Raw genomic sequence first — 17,906 nt, forward strand, 5'->3', positions numbered from 1 at the left:
GCCCGTATGTGTGTCCTCCAGGGCTACCAGATTGCCTTAATCCTCCATGCTAAACAATGTTTACTACATTTGTAATAGTTGTTTATTTTTGGGTCATGGTATTGTTGATAAAAGTATTTGAACAAGAATATTTGCCTGATATTAAACAGACTGAAAACAAAACAGATAATTGCACAGCGATTGGTTGGAACCCTGCTTTCACTTTTGTTCTCACTGTGGAGATTAATTCTTTATATACCTTAGTTTTTAAGGTAACTTTTCTCAAATGGAGGCCTTGGCTTGTTTTAGGGAAGACCCAAGCATGTATGAAATGGTGTTAGATTAAGTATTTTGTTTCATGTGGGCTCAGGCTGAATGGAGAAGGTTCTAGTGAATGAATGTGTGTAACGCAGTGCATCTCAGTAGTGGTACTGAACCTACAATGTACTGAGTTACATCTTAGTATCATGGCTAGTGTGTGTGTGCGTGTGCGTGTGTGTGTGTGTGTGTGTGTGTGTGTGTGTGTGTGTGCGCGCTTATGTGTCTGTGTGAGCATGGGTATGTGTGTGTATGAGTGCATATGTGTGTGGGCGCTCGCGCACAAATTTTTGTGTATGTGTGGATGATGTGAGGTGAGTTTGTGTATGTGTCTGTGTGTGCACATGTGTGTGTCTGTGTGCGGGGCTACCTCTAAATTTCAAAGTTTCAAAATTTTGAATCTTTTATGGTTAAGACCATAAGATCAATGTTTTGAAACTTCAAAATGTAAATAAAAAAGATAAAAACAAAAAAAACTTTTTTTTTTTACATTTTTGCAGGGGGGGGCAAGCCCCCTGCCTGCACCCCCCCCCGCCGCTAATTAAAAATACCAACTCCAAGATCACACTGCAGCGAGGAAAATGGTAAATATACATAAATATATTGTTCCGCGCTGTACGGCGACCTCTATTTAAACGGTTAGAAGTCTCAAAACGTCCATCTTATGGTCTCACCATAAGAAATTTGAAGTTTTGAAACTTTGAAATTAAGAAGTAGATCCCTGTGTGCATGTGTGTGTTCCTGTGTGTGTGTTTGTGTGTGTGTGTGTTCCTGTATATGTGTGTGTGTGTGTGTGTGTGTGTGTGTGTGTGTGTGTGTGTGTGTGTGTGTGTGTGTGTGTGTAAAACTTACTTTTTGTATGAGGAAGTCCAAAGTAATTTTCTGATATCTAGGAGAAGCTTCTTGGCTTTTCTATATTATAAGGGAGGATTTTTGTGAGAGACTCTGACAACCAGTGGTAAAAGGTTAATCAATTCATTATCTTTGAGGCAGAACAAAAAAGAAAAAAATGCACTGTAGTTTATACAGTCTAATCTGTTTTCAAACTTAATAAAATACATCAGTTTATTTAACTTTCCACACTTACCTAAAAGAAAACACTGTTTCCCCCTGAAAGTTGTTAAATGGCATGGTATTCAGGAATGAGACAAGATGTTAGTGTGTACCCTACTATTTGAACCTCTCCACATGAATCTGTATTGTATCCTGATTTACAAACACTTGTTACTGCACCTGCATTCTGTACATTATTACCCACCAGTTTTCTAGCAGAATCTAAATAAACGACTGTGACGTGTTTTGAGATCTTAGATTTGGTAAGCTATTCCCTTAAATATTGTCATTCTCAGCCACTTTAACATCTTGACTTTTGTAGATAATATTTGTTTATTTATTTAAGTGATTTACTTTAATGTAACTGAGTAAAGTACTATAGTTGCAGAACTGTTGGTACAAAACATATTAAGTATGTTAGTCATGCAACCAATTATTTATAACTATTCAGCAAAACAAAGTGAAAGATTTACTACACGGTAAACACACTATTCTGTGAGATGACACATCATATTAAGCATTTCCATTATGTAGCTGTCAGGAGTCAGCTAAACCTGTCTAATAATCATGCACATAGATCAGAAAGAGGGGGTGTGCATGCACATAGATCAGAAAGAGGGGGTGTGCATGCACATAGATCAGAAAGAGGGGGTGTGCATGCACATAGATCAGAAAGAGGGGGTGTGCATGCACATAGATCAGAAAGAGGGGGTGTGCATATTCTTTAAGAGAATGGGGGGTGTAGCAGGTAAAGAAAAAATGAGAGTAAAAGGAAGGGGACGTGAGGGAGAAAACAGGCTGTGTCACGTGATTCGGGACTGAGCAATCGCACAATGCCTCTTGAAATAAACCCTAATCAAGGCAGGCTATGAATTGTGAGCAAGAATTATTATTACTATTTGTTTGGGCTGCTTAGGGATTCCCAGGACTGAGAATACATGATTGAGAAGCTGTAATTGGTCTGGTGGAGGTTGGTTCAGGGGGTTAGACACTAGTACAGTCCAGAGACCTCAGGTTATAGGGTGGGGTACATATTGTCAGTCTGCTGGTGTTGGGGGTGAAGGTTTGAAGTAGTAGCTTATGGATGAGTGAGACTACGAATACTTACATTGTTGAGTTACTGCAGCCATCTGGTGGCCTTTTTCGGTATTACACAGCGGTATCTGTATGGCACCAGAGTAATAAAGCAACAAATGTTGCACCCTGTACACTGAAAAGATACAATTTTTTTTTTTTTTTAGCCAGTTGATGCAATTAAGGGCAGGCCGCTTTCCAGGTGAGATTGGCTAATATCTTTTCCTAAAGCAGATCTACCTTCAGGAGAGAGAAAATGGCAGATTCTCTTTGCCTAGGAGAACATACAATTAACTTTGAACTTTTGTTGCTTTGACAAGGGAATGGAAGTTGAGCTACTGGTCCAGCCAGATACCTAAGTATTCAAAGGGTTTTGTTTTCTCTTGAGCATTCTGCTTGTTTGGGATAATGTTCCAGTCGGAGGAAACTGGTGCAAGTTTTTGTTGTGGTCCAAAGATCAATGTTTTTGTCTTTATGGTATTAAGTAGCAACTTTTCTCTGCCTGTCATGGTGAGACTTCTTGGAGGTCCAGTTCTAGCTGAGAGTTAGTTGAGTGATAGGAAGTGCTGAATCTGTAACTCACTGTGCCTGCAGGGTGGAGTATTAAGAGGTGATGTCAGGGGTCAGTTGACAGTTTATTTAAGAATAAGCAGAAAAGAATGGGGGACAGAATGGATCCTCATAGGATAGCCTTTTCCAAGCTGGCTGGGTTTTATACAGAGGAGATCAGTTGGAATGGAATGAACGGACCAAGTTAGGGTTACTAGTGAGTTTGTGGATACGGTGTCATAAGGTTATACAGCGGCCTTTATGCTATATGCTTATCATTTGTTTCTATATTGCAACTTAATTCCAGTAACACTGAACACCTTTCTTTTTGTTACTTTTATTTGTATTTCATTTTGCAACCTTGTCTTGTGACCTGAACATCACTAAAATGGACCAAACTTAAGTTTCCCATGCCACTGGAAAATGGAAAAATAAAATAGTGCAGTATTAGAAATACACTCCTTTCTTACCTCAGCATCTGTTTGGCAGATAAGATCATGTAACACTTCCTGAAAGATGTTCATATAAACACAATTTCATAAAAAACAAGTAAATAAAATTAAATGGAAAATAAACTAAAGAAAGGCAGGAGTAGCCTGCCTTACTGAACATGGGTAAAAGGATGTTACCTCTCTCTATAACAAGCAATGAAATACAGCCCTATAGCTTGACCTCTGCTGCATGCATGAGAAAATATAGACTATCATTGTGTTCGTTGTTTGTTATCCAGCTAAACCCACTGGGCAGAAGGGCCTCGTTTTCAGGTACAACCCAAGAGCACATAATGTTTAAGTAACTCACTCAGAGTGATGTTTTCTGCAACTGGTGATTGTAGGAATCAAACCAAGGACTGCAAGATGAAGCAGATTTGCAAATGGCAACTTTAAAGTTTAAGAGAAAAGCTGACACTCCCTTACTCAAAAGTTACAAGCAATTCACAAATGTATAAATGTCCAAAATCTTTATAGTTTCACACTGCCTCCTACTTCAGTACATTCTTTGTCGCTTTGCTCCCTCCTCAAGGCCTCACACCTACATAGTCTTATTTGGTCAGAAAAAAATAGTTGTATTTGAAAGCAAATCTTCCACAAAGACACAAGTGACAAAGAAAGAATGGTTAAAAGTTCAAACCATTAATATGTCCATGCCAAAAACGTTCTGCTCTGTTAGGCAATTCCTATACAAACCACAAATGTGACCGTTGAGACAAATGAGAAGTATAAAAGGCATACGCTTTTAGGTTAAAGTATACATCTGCAAATCTTAAAAGGAGCTGATCTTGAAGGTAAGAACACTGACTGCATTGATTTTTTTCTCTCCTCCATTGCGTGAGAAATGTTTTCTTTAAAAAGATAGTTGTTTCTATGTATTGTATCTCTTAGCTTTGTTACTATGAGAAATAAGTTTGGCAAAATGTAGGCAGTGTGATAAAAACTAGCCATTTCAATTATAAATCAAATTTCAATTAGATAAAGCCTCAGCTTGTTGAGTTCAGTTTGTGTGTAGCTCAACCTGATGAAAGTTTTTAAAGCAAACTTTTTGTTTTATTTATTTGTTTTTGCAGGGAAACAAGTCCCTCCTCATATTATTGTCATCTGCTTTCCTCAACCTGCTTTTAATCTGAAGATGAATTTCAGCCTCGGTAGGGTTACACTTAAATATATATCCTGCAAAAACTGTGCAACAACGTTCTGCACTTTTTCTATATTTTACTGTTATATACTGCAGTTTTCTCCCCACAAGTACACCAACAATGGGCTATGCCTGGCTGGTAAATGAAAGGAATTTATCTCTCTCTCTCTATCAGTTTATCTGTATATCTATCTATCTATCTATCTATCTATCTATCTATCTATCTATCTATCTATCTATCTATTTATCTATCTATCTAAATAAAATACCCATGTCCAACCAACACCTTTAACACTGAAATGCGAATGTAGAACTTCACATTTTGACCTTTTTTTTTACATCCTGGCATGTTCTCTTTGATTCAGTATTTCTGTATTATTTTTATATTATTTACTTGTTAACGAGATATGTTAGCTGGCCTTTTTAGATCCTTTTCGATCATGACTCAGACCATAACAACAGAAGTAAATGCAACATATTTAGGGTGACTTTTTAAGAGCAGCTGGTCAACTTGCATGTTTTTGGAGGTCAGACGAAAGTGGGTTATGCAGACAAACCCACACAGCCATGAGCAGAATATACATAATCCACACAGACCATGCTCAGAGGTCAGGACTGAACCATAGCTACTGGTGTTGTGAGGTTACTTCTCTGTCTTTCTGATTTCATCCAACATTCTATTCACACCCCATTGAAACACCCCTTCTCATCAGTATCACTTTTTTTTTACTAAATAAACCCCCACTTCACTTTATACGGCTTCTTTTATTACAGACCTATGAATGAAAAAAAAAGATTTTGCAGTCACAGAAAATAATGGAAAAGTATCGATTAGTTATACCTAGTGACTTCAATGTCACCTAGCAAATACAGTGTCCTGCATATTAAGGAATAGAACATTCTAAAATGCTACGATACGCAAACAGAAACTGGACTATTGTGAAACAAATACACATTGTAGGAGCAACAGGACTGATAAAAAAAGGAATTCCCCAGCATATTTAAATATGCTGCCAATACAAGCAAGTCCATATCAACTATAGAAGAGGGGAATTCTGGGTATGTTTCAGATGATAAGAGCAAATATCAAAGACTGAAGCAATGCTAATTTCATGAACTTTAATTTTAACTTGACTTAGGAGTGCAGTCCATTCTTGTCACAAATTTAGAAATCATAAACATTTTGAGAAATTATAAAAACAGATAATAGGATTAAGGAAAACAAATGCAAAAAATGTTCTGAAACAAGCTGTCACCAACTTTGAAATACCACTAAAAGTTTTAAGGGCAGAATGGTAAGGCTGCTCTTTGTACAAGCAGCTGGTTTTCCAGTGTTCTGCGTTCTCCTCTACATTTTGTCCCCTGTTCCTCTGGCTCAGGGAATTTATTTTTCTTTTTTTTTCATGTTCTTTGCCTTTCTTTTTTAACAGTGAATTGATATCTTTGTGAGTTAACTTGCTAATATTTCATACTAGATGGTGGAATTTAAGCCAGTACTGAAGGTGTTAAATAAGACAGTAGCAACACTCTTGGAGATAGTAGAGATGTTGATGGGGATAGTAGAGATGTTGATGGGGATAGTAGAGATGTTGATGGAGATAGTAGAGATGTTGATGGAGATAGTAGAGATGTTGATGGGGATAGTAGAGCTGTTGATGGGGATAGTAGAGATGTTGATGGAGATAGTAGAGATGTTGATGGGGAATGAAGGGAAGGGTTGACGCATTTCTGCTGTTTGAGGAAGACAGTAAAAACAAATCAAAATAAATAGTGGAGGAAATACAAGTGGGGGGTCTGTATTGTGTAGGTGTTCAGCTACCAGTTCACTTATGCTGATGTGAGCTACAAAGTGGAGGACATTTAAAGATAATTCTCTAAGCACATGGTTTAAGATGCAAAGGCGTCATAATCATAGTACTTTATTCAGCAAAGGCTGAATCCCTGTGACATATCATCTGTGATTGGTATTTTCAGTAAAATTATGAGGTTAGAAGGGTTTACTGTTAAATATTTTTACTATGCTAGCATTCCCAGATAAAAATAGTCAGGAGTGTGTTAAGGATGAAAAACACAGGATAAAAGGTGTGGTTCTGTTTTATTTAGGCAAGGTGTGCCAATTTAATTTTCAGATGTGAGGAAAGGAACATACCAGAAATCCAGTTAAAATCAAACTGGGGACTTCAAGCATATGTGGACTTAACCTAGGCAGTAATGCATAAAGGGTCAGATGAAAATGTTGTCCCAGTTCTGTTTCAGTCAATGGGTCGCAGACAGAGCAGGGGGTATGGATAAGGACAGCATGTGGCTTTCTGTTTTCCTGTTCCACAACTCACTGTGAAAAGAAAAGCTTACTGCTTTCTGTTTTTCAGCTGATCAACCATTTGGTTAACAGCAAGCATGAAGTTCGTATGTGTGGTGATTACTTTACTGGCTGTGCTCAGCTGGGGTGAGTACCATTCGGATCATATTAACATTTTTAAATGCAGACATTATGTTTTAGACAGCTTTGTCAGGGTAGTGACTCATATTATCATTTTAGGACCACATACACTAAAGCTGGCTGACTACACTGTGCAGAAGAGAATGGATACTTTTTGTGTGTGTTGACCTCTGCATGTACATCCAGTGAAGTATTTTGCTAGTAGTTGGTAACTGGCACATGGGACAGTACTGAGCAGCAAAAGCAGGATCTTCTAAATATGCAGTTTAATGTTGCCAATATACACTTCATGAGATGTGCAAGTCTGCCAGCTGAAGATACAGTTCAGTCTTTAACGAATCTCAGGGCCAAATTAAACAAGTCCTGCCAACAGATTAGGGGCTTTGATCATCTTCCTGAAAATGCTGCCATCATTCTCTCTCTGATGTTGTTTCAGTAAAAGACCAACGAATAAATACATTTCAATGAAACTTATTTAGCAACAGACTTTAGTTACACTTTATATCTACATTGTAAACCAGTGCACTCACACACACACCCATACACTCACACATGCATGTGCACAGATGTACACCCCCCCCACACACGTGTGCTCACGCACACACACACACACACACACACTGCACACATTCACATGCAAGGTAGGTTGGTCATTGTGGTGGATGCATATTCCCCAGTACTAGGAGATGGGGGAAATTTAGATAAACAAAAACACAATCTCTCAAACGCTCATATGAACGAATAATCATAACATCGGAAGTGGTATTTTCGGGTTGCAGTAAAGTGAAGATTGGGATATTTGCTCTTTCCTCACTGTAGTGCGACCTTGGAGTAGGAATATATATTTAGCGGGGGATGTGGGGGGCACAGCCCCCCACAATACAAATTTCGATGTTATGATTATTCGCTCATATGAGCGTTCCAGAGATTGCATTTTCATTTATCGGACATAGACCCGAATTAAAGTATCAGTTGTGATGTTGCCCTTTAAAGTTGTGCCAGTGTGTGGGCATTTTACATCACATTTTCACTTGTCAGACTCCAGAACTATATATTGGATACATTAAATTACATTTTATTAAGTAAAGACTTAAACTACTGACAGATATTTTGTGGTCTAAGTTCTTTGTTTTATTAACAAATTCCTCTCCTCATGATTCATAGTGCATAACAATTTGTAATTATCTGTATCTTGATGGTTCACATTTTATAACCAAGTAAATGGTCTGTTAAGGTTGATCCTTTTCAACCATGACTAAGGTTACATGGTGACATAACTAGCAATTAATCATGACAACAAACCAAGGTTACATGATGACATAACTAGCAATTAAACACGACAACAAACCAAGGTTACATGGTGACATAACTAGCAATTAAACACGACAACAAACCAAGGTTACATGGTGACATAACTAGCAATTAAACACAACAACAAACCAAGGTTACATGGTGACATAACTAGCAATTAAAGACGACAACAAACCAAGGTTACATGGTGACATAACTAGCCTGACGTACAAAGCCACGTCTAACCCAGAATTAATGGACATACTCCACCTCAGAAAATTCAAATCCCTTAGAGCTACACGCTCCAGGGACTTAAACCTCAGCACAGCAACAAACAGGACATGCTGGAGGGACAGATTCATATCCCAGAGGCTCCCCTCTGTCTGGAACAGAATCCCAATTCATGTTAGGCAGAGCCCCTCACTGACCCTCTTCAAGAGAAATCTTGACGAGTGGATGGGAGATCATAAGTTTACCCCTGGGATCTCTTCTGTGTCCCTGCTAGACAGAGGCACAGTAAACTAACCTTAAAGGGCTATCCTCTGTGGCCTACTATACAGAGGCACAGCTAATTAATCTAAAAGGGAGGTGAAAGCCAAACACACTCTGGCTAGGCTTATAAATGCCCTAGGGCAGATAGCCTAGTATCCACCTATGAACATATAAAAAGGGAGAACTCACACTGGTCACTGTCTGTGCAGTCAGCCATGTTTTGAATAGTGTTAGATTTTAGTTGATTCTAAAAGAGAAACTGCTCCAGTAGTAAAACAGGTAATAGTAATAGTAAAACCGTAATATTAACAATAATATTAATAGTAAATAGTAGAAAGTCAGTGTCAGATCTGTATGGTTGTTCTGCATCTAGACGTGTACATAAATCTAAAAGGGTTTAAATCACTGTCAGATCACTATGGTTGTTCTGCAGCTAGACATGTACATAAATCTAAAAGAGTTTGTCACTGTCAGATCTATATGGTTGTAATGCATCTAGACGTGTACATAAATCTAAAAGAGTTTAAGTCACTGTCAGATCTATATGGTTGTAATGCATCTAGACATGTACATAAATCTAAAAGGGTTTAAGTCACTGTCGGATCTGTATGGTTGTTCTGCATCTAGATGTGTACATAAATCTAAAAGGGTTTAAGTCACTGTCAGATCTGTATGGTTGTTCTGCATCTAGATGTGTACATAAATCTAAAAAAGTTTAAGTCACTGTCAGATCTGTATGGTTGTTCTGCATCTAGATGTGTACATAAATCTAAAAGGGTTTAAGTCACTGTCGGATCTGTATAGTTGTTCTGCATCTACACATGTACATAAATCTAAAGGGGTTTAAGTCACTGTCAGATCTGTATAGTTGTTCTGCAGCTAGACATGTACATAAATCTAAAAGGGTTTAATTCACTGTCAGATCTGTATGGTTGTTCTGCATCTAGATGTGTACATAAATCTAAAAGGGTTTAAGTCACTGTCAGATCTGTATAGTTGTTCTGCAGCTAGACATGTACATAAATCTAAAAGTTTTTTTGTGCACAGTTATCATCATCACCATCATCATCATCATGATCACCCCCCTTTTCTCATTTTCACACGTGTTTGGACTGTTGTATCAGCTGTTGCCACTTTTTTATTCAGAGCCATTCTCCTACCTTTCCTGGCAGTCATGCTTGCTTGTATCAGGTCTTTACTCTCTTTTTTTCCTCATCTCACCTCACCTCATCTTACATGCTGTACGTTACCACCAACTCCTCCCCTCATTCATCTGGTGAACTGGATCCTCCTTTGCCTTCCTGGGCTTAATTCAATTCACATTTGGAGACAGTAAGGAGATTGAGGATACTGGTGCAGCATTATACTGCTACTGCTGGGGACTGTGTCCTAACCCCCCACACAATACTCTGCAGTAGCCTTTGCATCTCAGAATAGCTGTCTTTGGGATGTGGATATGTCCTTCTACACCTGGCCAACCTCCTGACTTATCACTATACCTCTTACAGTGTAAGGCTATTGCATCAATCCTAGGAAGGATCCTCCCCCAGAATGAGCAAAGCAATGTCAGCTGTTTACGCTCATCCTCGAATGACTGGTCCACACATGCTGCTAGCCAAACACAGGTCATCTAGGGTTCAGTCAGGGCTTTATCCCTCAGGTTTTCTCACTTTTGTTCACAACTTTTGTCATTACTCAGTGGCATTGTCTCATATGCTGTTGTCAACAAATTGAAAGCAATGTTATTTATGAATTCTGTCCTGGCTGAACACAGCACAAGCTGTACACTTTTGTAGAATTTAAATTCTTTATAGCCCATTTGTTTAAACAGCCTTGTTCCTGTGTTTGCAAATGCCTTTTGGAGCCACATTAATAACTTATTAGGCCTTCCAGTTCATCTAACTAGGCCAGAAACTGAAGCACAATTCCAGTTCATCTAACTAGGCCAGAAACTGAAGCACAATTCTAGTTCATCTAACTAGGCCAGAAACTGAAGCACAATTCCAGTTCATCTAACTAGGCCAGAAACTGAAGCACAATTCCAATGCATCTAATTAGGCCAGAAACTGAAGCACAATTCCAATGCATCTAACTAGGCCAGAAACTGAAACACAATTCCAATGCATCTAACTAGGCCAGAAACTGAAGCACAATTCCAGTTCATCTAATTAGGCCAGGAACTGAAACACAATTCCAGTTCATCTAACTAGGCCAGAAACTGAAGCACAATTCCAGTTCATCTAACTAGGCCAGAAACTGAAGCACAATTCCAGTGCGTCTAACTAGACCAGAAACTGAAGCACAATTCCAGTGCGTCTAACTAGGCCAGAAAATGAAGCACAATTCCAATGCATCTAACTATATCTAGTCAACTTCAGATCTCTTCTACTTCTAGGACTAAATCATTTTGCATCCACTTCCTCTAACAACAATTGTAACTCCATCCACAACTATTTCACAGAAGAAGACCCCTCCCCATATGCCTCTTCTCCTTCCAGCAGATTAACTGTAAAGAAATTAAAGACCAGCTTGAAAATATTTCTTAATGCTCTCATAGGTGCAGACTATCTACACATCTGGTGTATAGATCTTTGCAGAGAACAGCTAATACAACTTTTCCAACAGAATTACAACCCCCTCTCTTTATCAAAATGCAATCCCATCTATGTAAAAAAAAGCTCCAGTCATGCCCCCACCAAAAATCCCCAAGCCTGATTCCCCAGCTGACTGCAGACTCATCTTAGTGTCCCCTACAGAAGCCAAGATCCATTTACAACAGTTGCACTACCCAGTACAGCAATGTATCCTTTCTGCCATCAACACAGATTGTGGTCTGGTGTCATGATTGCATTTTGGACCCTCACTGAGCACATTTTACTGAATAAGGACAAAGACTATCTCACTGTAGCTCTCTTTTTAGAGGTAATGAAAGCATTTGATCTAATTGATCATTCTCTTCTCCATGGAGCCCTTATAAATGTAGACCTCGGTCCTACAGCCCCAGGCTGGTATAAAAACTACCTCAACAATATACAGTTTAAAGTTAAAAATAAATTGTGGCACAGAGACTACTCACCACTCATGCAGGAAGGTTATTTCTATACCCTCTGCATTTATCCAATGCCCTGGAAAGTCTTGTTTAATACAATATTACTTTATTGTGACAATACAGTAGTTTGCAGGTTCATTTCTAATCCTAGCACAATAAAACAGCAACAAAATCTTACGACCTTGACATTTTGATTAGACAATAATCACTTTACTACTAAATACTACCAGAGTAAAAAGTATAATTTTTCGTACCTCACAAACACTTAAGTCTGTACCCTTCAACTGACACATGACCCCAAGCATTACAACACAACAAGCTACCATCTACTTTGGCTACTTAGGCATATGGCTGGATCTGAAATTTAATTATGAAGATCAGATGCACATAAGTAAATTAAAAATAAAACAAAAGTCTACTGTTGGTCAAAAATCCTTACACTTCCTATCTGCTGAATGGGGACCCACTATAGGGAAGGCTGTACTCCTTACATGAGTACAAACTCTCTGTAATACCATCTGCTTCACAAAAAATCAGTATACAATAGACACAACAGGTAATAACAATCGATTGTCACTTTATTACACGAGTTTCTCAAAAGAGCACCATTGCTCTATTATTTCAAAATCCAAATGGTTGCTCAGTCAGCAAAAGTCTGATCTTATACTATATGTTTTCTTTACAAACTTTTATTTATGGATTCTTTTTCTTATCTTCCAGGCAAACCTTAAATGAGGAACATAAACTGCCAACTGAGATGCTTAATCTTTTCTGCCCCTCCTTTCAGACTCCTGTTACAAAACTGAAGAAACCTTCCCTGTACTGGCACCTAAAGTCTGGGATACCATCCCATCAAACATTTATTTATTTATTTATTTGATAACCAGGAAGATGAGCTGGTCGACTGCCCTTTTCGGTCACAACCCGGGAGCAGCAGTGCAATAACAATAATTAAAGCAAGTAAACAACGTATACCAAATGCAATACAGAAAGTAATCACATTAAATACAAAAAGATTTATAGTACCAGAATTAAAATTGTAAAGTTTTAATAAGATTTAAGATTGCAGGATTTGAAGGGCTGAGATGAATTTAAATATCTTCAGGATTTCTGTTTACTAAATATACATTAATACTGCTTGCAGTATGAGGAAATAGCTGGTGTTAAAAGCTCAAAACATTTAGCCAGTAGCAGGTGCACTTTGAGTTTTTCTACAGGGGCTGCTTGGGATTTGTTTCTTATGTTTTCAGTACTTCTATTTTTTATGTCTGTAGGTAGTTGGGTCCATAAGTTGGTCCTACTCTTAAGAGGTTAGTTTCTCCCATGAACAATTTAAATCTAGGTCTGAACAAGACAACAGTGCCTTCTTGGCTCCTTCAAAGGGAACAGCTCTGTTGTCTAATTAGGAGTCATTTTTGAGCAATGGAGCATAGTGTAATTTAAGAATTTTAAATTGCAGTGTACGTAAGAGACCGGCAGCTCATTACTAACGGAAAACAACAAGAAGAACTTTTCACAGAAGACCCCATCATAGAAGACCCCATGTTGGTGGTTCTTGTCTGCAACATAAATAATTAGTATTTACCTTGAATGCAGAAGATGATTCAAATGTTTAACACAATCTGCTGCCTGTACGTGCTTTAACAATCACCCCGCTTAACATCTCCACCTCCTTTCAGTACATCTTATAAAATTTACTCCCAACTAATTGCTTTTGGTTTCCCTCTGCTAGTTTTAAAATTTACATTTTAATAAGTAATCCAGTGCTTTTACTACCCCCACCTATACCCAACCCACAATTTACCCCCTTACAATCTGTATTCACGTTTTTTTACCACACCGCATACCTTGTCTGTACTTTTCCCTACCTGTCTGTAAATATCATATTGTAATTTGATATAGTAAGCTGTTAAATTTTGATGTTGTTTGCTTAATGGATCTTATAAAACAGTATGCGTACTGCTCAGTATAACAATCTGCATGTATAGAAAATGTCTGCTTGTGTTATTTTTATTTTATTGTATAATTCTGACTTTATGTTTATTACATTACCCCAGGCGGGGTATGAAAATGATTCATTGTGATCAGTACCTACCCCAGTATACAGATTCAACTGAAGAAATGAATGAATAAATACATTCCATACATACATACTTGTGATCAAGTACCTACCCCAGTATACAGATTCAACTGAAGAAATGAATGAATAAATACATTCCATACATACATACTTGTGATCAAGTACCTACCCCAGTATACAGATTCAACTGAAGAAATGAATGAATAAATACATTCCATACATACATACTTGTGATCAAGTACCTACCCCAGTATACAGATTCAACTGAAGAAATGAATGAATAAATACATTCCATACATACATACTTGTGATCAAGTACCTACCCCAGTATACAGATTCAACTGAAGAAATGAATGAATAAATACATTCCATACATACATACTTGTGATCAAGTACCTACCCCAGTATACAGATTCAACTGAAGAAATGAATGAATAAATACATTCCATACATACATACTTGTGATCAAGTACCTACCCCAGTATACAGATTCAACTGAAGAAATGAATGAATAAATACATTCCATACATACATACTTGTGATCAAGTACCTACCCCAGTATACAGATTCAACTGAAGAAATGAATGAATAAATACATTCCATACATACATACTTGTGATCAAGTACCTACCCCAGTATACAGATTCAACTGAAGAAATGAATGAATAAATACATTCCATACATACATACTTGTGATCAAGTACCTACCCCAGTATACAGATTCAACTGAAGAAATGAATGAATAAATACATTCCATACATACATACTTGTGATCAAGTACCTACCCCAGTATACAGATTCAACTGAAGAAATGAATGAATAAATACATTCCATACATACATACTTGTGATCAAGTACCTACCCCAGTATACAGATTCAACTGAAGAAATGAATGAATAAATACATTCCATACATACATACTTGTGATCAAGTACCTACCCCAGTATACAGATTCAACTGAAGAAATGAATGAATAAATACATTCCATACATACATACTTGTGATCAAGTACCTACCCCAGTATACAGATTCAACTGAAGAAATGAATGAATAAATACATTCCATACATACATACTTGTGATCAAGTACCTACCCCAGTATACAGATTCAACTGAAGAAATGAATGAATAAATACATTCCATACATACATACTTGTGATCAAGTACCTACCCCAGTATACAGATTCAACTGAAGAAATGAATGAATAAATACATTCCATACATACATACTTGTGATCAAGTACCTACCCCAGTATACAGATTCAACTGAAGAAATGAATGAATAAATACATTCCATACATACATACTTGCCTACATATATAAAGTAAGTGAAAATGTGACATACATCCTGTAGAAATAACTTTGAAGGACCATGCATCCCTCCTGACATCTGACTGTACTCAGTAACACTCCGTGACCCAGGATCAGTGCCAGTCACGTCACTTCACTTGTTACTGCATACACATGTAGTTTGAGTTTCATCTTTATTGCTATCATTAATTGTCTTGACAGAAAGCATACAGAAGCATTGTCCAAGCGCTTTGTTATAATTTCTAAACTGACCCCCCCATGCCATCCCGCACACACACACACACACACACACACACACACACACACACACGCACACACACACACACACACACACACACACACACACACACACACACACACACACACACACACACGTCCTTTGCTTTGCATGATTGTTGATGCCCACATATTTTTCTTTGTTTCCCCCACTTGGTAAATGATCCAAAACATATACAAAGAAAGTAAACAATGAATACATTTACATGGTCAACTATAAAAGTGAAAATCATTGCAGCTGGGAACACAAAAAGGAAGAAAAACAATAAACTAAAGAAAACAAACAAATGAAAATAATTTGATTTTAATGCTTTTGACAAATATAATCCAAATGCAAAGTGATATTAAATATACGGCTGTAAGTATGTACTAGTGTAACTATTCAAGCAGACCACCTTCTTGGCCCTCGTCAAAAGGAACCTTGACGATTGGATGGGAGATAGGAAATTCACCCGGGGGATCACCTCAATCGCCCTGCTAGACAGGGGTCCAGGGAAGTAAATATTGTGGGAAGAAATATCTAGGGAACTGCTATGGCTAGGCTTATATAGGCCCTAGGGCCAATAGTCTAATACCAGCCTATGAACCTATTCTGTGCTAATCAGAGTTAGATTTATATGTGACTTCCATGTGACTGATTTGAATTTTCTGTTAATTTGGAATAGCTAAGATCAGTTATAATGTCTGCTGAGAACAACATCCTATTTCTAATCCTCAAAGCTCCCTTAGATATCCAGCTGTCTGTTTTTTTTTTTTTTTGCCCCTTTCTGCATTTTGGCAATTCTGCCATTTAAATTTTATGACCAAGAGCAGAGAATAGATGGTGGGCATGTTCAAGCCATCTTTATTTCTGGTAAATGGCTACACTATTACCTTTAACTGTGGGGTGCACCCTGGGCACATTTGAAAGTCACCATTCAGATCTGCTTTATTTCATCTAATTTTTATCATGTCTGATAAACAGCAGCTTAATCACATGCCCTGTAGCACAGTTTTATCTGTGTCTCAGTGTTGTTTTATTGTTTTCATGAAGGTACATTTATTTTTACAGAGAAAAATCATAATTCTAATTAATTTTTATTTTCATATTGTTAAATGTGATGCCAACTCATTTTGCAAGAAGCAACAACCAGATGAAGGTCGTGGCTTATCTGTGGGAAGTAGCTGTCTTTGTGTTACTGAAAAAAATTCAATTATATTTGCAGGAATTATGTCTTAAGCAGGACTATGTATTGTATGCAGACTGAAATACAGTTGTGTGGTGCTGCCTTGTGTTTTTATGGAAAATAATATTCAGTCCTTTCCTTAATACAAAGCAGCTGAGGTCAGGATAGCATTACTGTGTATACAAAGTCATGCACACTTCTCTTTGTCCACAGAAACATATAGGATTGTTGGGTTACATTTTTAGTTATATTTTACTTACTAGGTTATCGATTAGGGAGACCCCATTTCTAATGGCAGCCTTGAAATAAAAAGAGTAATACTATAAAATATAATAAACTGTAGTGAAATAACTAAACAATCCCCCAAATGGCCAAAAAATAACATTATTCAATTGAAGCATTTAACATGGATACAGAAAGGTAACAGGAATGCTACTCTACAGGTACTGTAATAATATATATATATATATTTTTTTTTGGATAACTAAATGATATTTGTATACAAGAGAAATCTGGTAACAGCTAAAGAACTAGTTATCCCCTGGTGAATAGAGCCTCGAAAAATAGAGTTATATAAAAACTATCCAGATAACTGACCATTATGACAGGGGTCTTGCATTTAATAAGATAAAATCTACTGTCTCTCCTCTAATGTTTAGCAACTGAAACAACATCTCACTGAGAACACATTACCAAGCATAGGATTCTACATGGTGACACATGAAGCCATATGAAAAGCCACTCAGGTAAGGCCACATAATTTGTCCCAGTTTCTAAACTAGTGTATCTTCACCATGATTTAAAATTGTCTTGTTGAAACTGGCTGTCATATTGTAGGAGAAACTGGTTCCATACCAGTGGGATGCAGTTAGCTTTGTATGAGTGGGTGGTCTGTGGGATGTAGTATGTAAACAATCTGTTCCTAAGTCTGTTCTTAGATGGGCATGGATTGAACCTCCCCAGATGAAGAGTTGCTGAGATCACCGCCACCTTTTATTACAGAAGTGTATACTTCAATAATATCTACTGCTTTTTACCACAGGAAGTCTGTGTTGGAAATGTTGGAAAACTATTCAATATGGTAGTGTGCGGAGATGTTGGAGAACTATTCATAATGGTAGTATGCTGTGATGCTGGAGAACTATTCAAAACCGTAGTATGCACAAACTTTAGCAGGTGTAGGCATCTTCACTTCAAA

The 17,906-nt window shown here is 37.5% G+C and overlaps 1 protein-coding gene across 2 annotated transcripts in view; it reads left to right on the forward strand.

Moving 5' to 3' along the window:
* The first annotated feature begins 4,135 nt into the window (after positions 1-4,135).
* The window catches only part of LOC122814087 (secreted Ly-6/uPAR-related protein 1-like), a 31,884-nt gene continuing 18,113 nt past the window's right edge, over positions 4,136-17,906 (forward strand). Inside the window, exons 1-3 of one of the 2 annotated variants that reach the window (XR_006366784.1) lie at positions 4,136-4,258; positions 6,975-7,051; positions 17,368-17,454. Coding sequence is in view for 1 of the 2 variants with exons in the window: in XM_044086696.1 (XP_043942631.1) it covers positions 7,003-7,051 (49 nt within the window). In the remaining variant the exon portion in view is untranslated. The remainder of the gene's footprint in view (positions 4,259-6,974; positions 7,052-17,367; positions 17,455-17,906) is intronic. The other variant, XM_044086696.1, reaches the window with a different exon arrangement.

This window comes from Protopterus annectens, chromosome 10.part0 (genome assembly GCF_019279795.1).
Source record: "Protopterus annectens isolate FY-2018-M chromosome 10.part0, PAN1.0, whole genome shotgun sequence".
Lineage (NCBI taxonomy): Eukaryota > Metazoa > Chordata > Ceratodontiformes > Protopteridae > Protopterus > Protopterus annectens.